We start from the raw sequence: 6,318 nt of genomic DNA, 5'->3' as shown, positions 1-6,318 counted from the left end.
TTGTGGTGTAAGCCTGCGATAAAATAGCACAAAGGTTCTTCAAAGAAGTCCAATTTTAAGGCATCAGAGAAGTTAATGTGGCAAACATTTTAATTAAAACGTCAGAAGTAAATTTTATTTTAAACTTTAGGCCTCTGAACTTTTTCCAGTAAACACAGTTCAGCTATGTGGCAAAGTCATAGGTGGCAGCTAAGATGACTTTTTTACATTCTACAAAAATAAAATAAAATAAGGACACACAGTCCCCAGTGGTGTCACTTCCTCACATCTGTCCCACACGCAGGGACTACTAGGATTGGCCACCACTGGGCACACCGCTATGCTTCAACTATACAACAAACTTTTTTTTTCTTCAAAATTATTTGTTCAGATAACTTAAAAAATAATATAAAAATAAACAATGAATTTGATCTTTTTCCACAAAATAAAAAAAGAAAGGCTGAAAAGGCAAAACAATAACAAACGTTTGAAGTACAAATGAAATGGAAAGACACAGGTTCGTTGGAACAAAACAGAGCAGAGACAGTGGCTGCTGGCTTGATGTGCTTTGCGCTCCTCAGGACAGCCACACCGCCACGACCAGAAATGGGGAACAGACGAGAAGAACTCAAAAGGCAGGAAAAGCAATGTACAAAATTCTCAAAGATAAATACAATATTTATAATTGATATGTTACAAAATAAAGTTCCTTATCAACTGCAAGTGTTCATGGGAAGTCAGGGAGACCATCTTATCCCTTACAAGACACATAAGGAATAAAACTTGCTCTTCTAAATATTTAAGTGGATCTGAAAAAAATTCAAGACAAGTGTATAAATATTTAGCTACAACTTTGGCAAAATCACAAAAGTCTACAATTTTATAACCACATACAAAACACATCAGGGGAAGAAGGATCTAGAAGTCAAAAGGACAATTTCTGGTACAAGAAACGTAGACCTCACAGTAATCTAAGAATGCAATAGTATACAGTGCTAGCAAAAGTTGAAGAAATGTTGCAGGTCACATTTGCTTAACAGGAAGCTCTAGCAGTGGGAGAATATTGTAACCAACAGACAGTAGCATTGTTTTTCCTGTCAGTGTGCTTGTTGAAGGCAAGAGAATTCAATATCAAAGTTACAATTTCTAACTACAATAAGTTACAAAGTCTCATTTCATTAAGATGAAGTTTAGCAATGGTAAACCCTCCCTCCCTCCCTGAAACCCCAGATTCTCCTAGTCATATAGCCATCCTTTTTTTTTCCAGTCCGATGGGTGATACCTCCTTGGCCCCCTTTTTTTCACCACAAAAAAATATTTCACATTATAGAGATACACAACCATTGTGAATGTAAGTATGAGTACAGAGAGATGCTTGGAGGCTTTGAGCAGTGTCTCATGAGAACCAAAAGGGTGCACTCACAAAGTTTCTCCCAACACATACCAAGGTACTAGACACAGCCAAGACGGAGTCAGAAACTTTATACAAAATAGGCATCGCTTTGTTTTTCCTTATTCTTCGGGACTGAGAAGTGTGAAAATATGAGAAAAGTTCAGTCAATAAAATGGAATTGTTCATGAAGACGTGGGTTGTCTGCAGGTGGGTAACAGTTTAAATAAAATCTTTAAACAAAGTCTCTTGTGGCATCTCCATCCAGCTGATGTCTTCAGAAGGTACTGCTGTCATCAGCACATCTTAATTTGCTAAATGTGTCCCCAACACTCGTCCTCAGGTGCTTGGTGTACGGCAGGTAAACAAAAGTGGCCTCACATTGGCGGGACTACCAGCCCAGACATAGCTGAAAGGCAGAGAGAGAAGAGACCATTAGCGGGGCACCAGCTCCAGCCCTAACGTGAAGGCAGGTGCAGTGGTCTTCGACTTGACCCTGATCCATTAGCCAGCCTTGGGCATGGTGACCAACCCACAGCCCCAAAAATGTGCCAACGGAGACAAAGTAACCCCAGGCCACTGGCGTTTCTGTGAGCCAACATCTCTGCTTCCCCTCATCTTGGCATTCTGTCCACAGCAAGCAGACCCCTGGGCCACCTCGGTCCACCAGGTGGGAACCAACCTAGTCCCCTGGGTGCCATCAGCCAAGGCCAGCTTACACCTGGAGGGTCCCACGCCCTGACCTCAGCCCCTCCATGGAATCAGGCCTTGCCTCAGTTTCCCTCTGCACAGTTGGCCATGACTCTACCAATGGCCCTGCCGGCACTTGTCATAATGGTGAGTCATGACGTTTGAAACCACTCTGCTCTGGCCTCTGGAGACAGACAGCCAGGCAGACACACAGACACAAACCTCTCCTTGCTGCCTGTTATGCCAAAGGGCTCACGGAGCTTCCGAGAGAACTCCTGGTAGGGGGATGATTTAGAATCTCTTCCCTTTATTGTTGTTTAATTTTTGTCAGAATGACCAGTCTCATTAATCTATGGGCAACATATTAATAAATTGGTTCATGTAGTGATGTGTGCTTCAATTTCTCAGTTCATTAATCTCCAGAGTCTTAATTTCTCTGACTCACCGTTACAACATTAGGGTTGGGAGGCCCGTGTGCGTGCATGTGTGCCCAAAGAGGGTTGCCTGGCAGAGTGGCCATGCGGCTCAGGAGGGGACCGCTGGCACCGGGACACCCCCTCACACACTAGCAAGCATTCTGAGGACAATGGTGTTAGTACCTCTCCAGCTGCTTTTTTGAGCATTAGTTCATCAAAGTGAAACAGGCCACCGACTTCACCAAAGGGCCCCCTTGTCCTCTCCGAGACCGCGTCCGCAGCCGCCAGCCGGGAGCCTGGCACACAGCAGGTGCTCAGTGAGTACGGTGGGGTGCAGTCAGGCTTTAGGGAACAACTGAGCTGGACGTGGGGGTGTCCCAGGCGGTGCGAACGGTTAGTGCCCTCAGCTGCTAAGTGAGAGGGTGGGGGTTCGAGTCCACACAGAGGAGCCTCAGAGGAAAGGCCTGGCAATCTGCTTCTGAACAACCAGCCCAGACGCTCTCCAGGGTCACTGAGTTAGAGCGATACAAGGCCTTGAGGGGCAGGTTAGGTTTTCCCTGGGAAGAGCACAGGGATGGGGTCTGACCACACCAGGTGACAGCCACCTAGCTTATGTCACAAGGGGCCTTGTGTAAAGTATGGGGTCTGGGCACAAACTGAGGGTGACCCTGGTCCTGCATGGCCAGCCCTTCAGATCCTGCACCTAAGGGACACTCACTTAGGAAATGCCACCCTATTGTCACCTAAGACTGTAACCCAGCCCAAGGGCACAGACAGCCCTAGGTCCAGCACAGGACCCTCCACACGTTCCCACCTCCCTTGGGCCACCATGGGATGAGTGTGCAGTCTTTGTTCCTCAGGAATGAGGGCTCAGTCTCAGGACAAGGAGGTCACTGTGGCCCAGTGACCCACCACTCGCACCGGGGGCCCTTGCATGGCTGTGGACAGTGGCTGCCAGTTAGGACAGGGGCGAGGACATGCCTTGTCCCTGGTGGGGCCAGTGACTGCCCCTCAGCAAGTGGGACGGTAACCCTAGTCTGCTTCCCCGACCCCATTCCCGTCCTACAGGCTCCCCCCACATGAGATGAGCACACCCGAGCCTGCATGCGACCACACACACACACTGGTTATGGTGGGAGGATGAGGAAGGTGCGCAGAGCGCCCGCAGGGCTGAGGTGGGGTGTGCAGAGACACAGCTGGCTAGTGTGTGGGACATGAAGGCGTGTAGGAGTAGGAGGGGCCTGGGGTCTGAGCACGCACCCCAAGAAACCTCCGTGCTCCCACCCAAAGCAGAATCCAATCCTGACCTCCCCACTGCCCGGGCCAGCCAGCTGCCTCTGGGGACTCTTGGGGCCCACCGCCCTGGGCCTGGGCCACTGTGCCCTCACCTTGGAGTCCGTTTCCGTTGGCGCTGGTGCAGGACGGAGGAGGAGAGGCTTGGGGCCGGACCACGGGCGCGAAGGCGCTCTTTTGTTTCACTGCGGAGATGACATTGGCAGGTGAGAATGAGAAAATGCCGTGTGTACTGCTACAATTTGAAGGGAGGGTGACCGAAGAGGCTGCCATGGTGGGGCTGGACGGCACTACTGCAACAAAGCAAACATGGTCAGGACACGCGGCGCCCGCACGCAACACCACGGGCACACGACACACACGACACGTCCCTGCCACTCTCTGGATAATGGGCAAACTCGGGTGTTGGACCTTCTTTTTCCAATTGAGCAGCCCAATCGGGTTTCGTTTGTTTGGGTTTTGTTTTGGGGGTGGCCACATGGGGGCCAGCCCAGGCCAATTGTCCCGGCGTCACCAGGACGTCCAGCCTCAGAGTCACCCCCCTTTATCCAGTAGCTCACATCACAGGACAGGCAAGCAAGGCACACACTTGACTTTGTCGTGAATATGAATCTGCGTGATGACGCGTGACAAGAACAGACACTTACTGCCGTAAGGAGAGTTAGCGGAGGAGCCATTAAGAAATCCAGGCGAGCCAGGGACCCCTAGATTGGCCATGCTGCCACTTCCATATCCATTCATGCTAGTGCTCACTGTGTTGTAATTGGACTGCTGGGGAGTACTGCTGGGGACGTATCCTCGCGGGGACACGCTGCTTGTATTGCGACTGTAGCCGACTGTTGAAATCCCCCCCGGCCAAAAATAATGTTATTATCAGCGATAGACACTTGGGGGGGGTCCCCGCGAACCTACATCATCTATTACACATTTCTAATTGACCTGATGCAGCCCTGGCACCTCCAGCTGGCTAAGATAACCGCATCATGCCAACCCTGCCACGGGGCCCACTCTGACTGCCGGCTTCCACAGCCGACCCGTGCGCTTCGATCGGACCATCAGCTGCTCTCCCGGTTCTCCTTGGAAGCAATTACCGACAACACGGATTCCTGGCCATCCCGCCACACTAAGTGGCCTCTCGGCCTGTGCAGGCCTTCAAATGCCACGGCTGACAAGGAAAGCTTGGGTGGAGTAACTTCCTGGAAAGGCTATTCAAAGGTCTTCATTTTATGGTGGTTATTTCTGCATGGGGGAGGGGAGCATTATTCCTGCCGGGGGTGGGGAGGGGAATGAATTAGAAGCAACAACTGTTGGGGTGCTGTCTGAGGTTACTGTCTACATGGTTTGCAAAGAGGAGTACTAGAGAGACCCACACAGCTGGCTCGAGAGACAGGCACAGGGACTGTCGGTGGGCTCACTGGTGCTGGGCTCCCTGATGGTGGGCAGGAGGCTAACACATCACAGGAAATTCTGTTCCACTTACTCTTCCAAGACTCAGACCCCCAATCCCACCCAGGTAGTATATCCAAGAGGCCGCACCCTACCCCCAGCTTCCCACTGCAGACTATCCCAGGCTCTCAAAGGAAGTCAAATCAGTTGTGAAGAAACTCAAGGGAGTGTCTCACAGGTGTTCTTCATTGAAGGAGCAGCCAATGCTGCTGCTATGATTAGTTGCCACATTCCCTGAGCCCTCTGCCTGCCCTTGCTCAAGCTCTCCAGTGAGGGGTTCCCTGAGATGAGCAGAGCCAGGACACAGAGGATTACAACCCCCTCTTCCCAGGCTGCCCTCACCCCTGAACCACTTCAGCTAAGGCTTTTAACCAGGGCTGAGAGGGGCCTACTAAAGCATCAGCCTGCAATGCCACCTACCTTGGTCATTGGCTTGTGATGTCTCAGAGACATTGACAGCTAGCTGGCTGCTGAAGGAGTTCACGCCCATCATGCCGGTATGGGCAGGGGTGTTGCCCAGGGTAGGGATCTGGTTGTGGTTACGGGGGACGCTGTACAAGGCTTCTGCGATGTCGGCCGCTCGCTTCAGAATGATCTCCTAGAGTGGGAACAGGACGCCGGGTCATAGGAGACCAGACTCAGCTGGCCATCTTCCCCAGGTACCCTGACTCCAGGGTTTGGGGGCCCTCACCCACCTCACTCACTGCCGGTGAGTTGACCTGGACTCACAGTGGGCCTCGAGAGCAGAGTAGAACTGCCTTATTGGATTTCCAAGGCTGTAAATCATGACAGAAGCAGGCTGTCACATCATTCTCCCATGGTGCTGCTGGTGGGTTTGAACCACTGACTTTTCAGTTAACAGTCAAGTACTTTAACCATTGCGTTACCAGAGTTCCTCCATCCCTCAACTGTCTGGGAAACAGTGGCAGCACTCTGCGTGGCACGCCCTTGTGCGTCACAATTGGGCATGCACATTGGGAGGGAACTTTATCTTTTTATGGAAAAACATGTCCCTTAGGAGAAGAGGCTGAAGATGTTTCTAGAAGGGATGACATCTACTCTATTCTGTCCAGGCCCTAATACCCCAAAGTCAGTCCCTGGTGT

General features: G+C 51.0%; 1 protein-coding gene across 2 annotated transcripts in view; it reads right to left on the bottom strand.

Annotated features, from left to right (window-relative positions):
* Nucleotides 1-273: 273 nt before the first annotated feature.
* EBF3 (early B-cell factor 3) overlaps nt 274-6,318 on the bottom strand; it is a 145,356-nt gene continuing 139,311 nt past the window's right edge. Inside the window, exons 12-15 of one of the 2 annotated variants that reach the window (XM_006879862.1) lie at nt 5,635-5,812; nt 4,416-4,604; nt 3,864-3,953; nt 274-1,778 (exon numbers count right to left, since the gene is read on the bottom strand). In XM_006879862.1, the coding sequence (XP_006879924.1) occupies nt 1,747-1,778; nt 3,864-3,953; nt 4,416-4,604; nt 5,635-5,812 (489 nt within the window). In that variant the 3' untranslated portion in view covers nt 274-1,746. Of the gene's footprint in view, nt 1,779-3,863; nt 4,062-4,415; nt 4,605-5,634; nt 5,813-6,318 lie in introns of both variants that reach the window. The other variant, XM_006879863.1, reaches the window with a different exon arrangement.

Source organism: Elephantulus edwardii, unplaced genomic scaffold (genome assembly GCF_000299155.1).
Source record: "Elephantulus edwardii isolate Elephantulus edwardi_28Jun2011 unplaced genomic scaffold, EleEdw1.0 scaffold00006, whole genome shotgun sequence".
NCBI lineage: Eukaryota > Metazoa > Chordata > Mammalia > Macroscelidea > Macroscelididae > Elephantulus > Elephantulus edwardii.
Note: the sequence above shows the minus strand (reverse complement) of the source record. Positions and strands in the feature narration are given on the sequence as shown.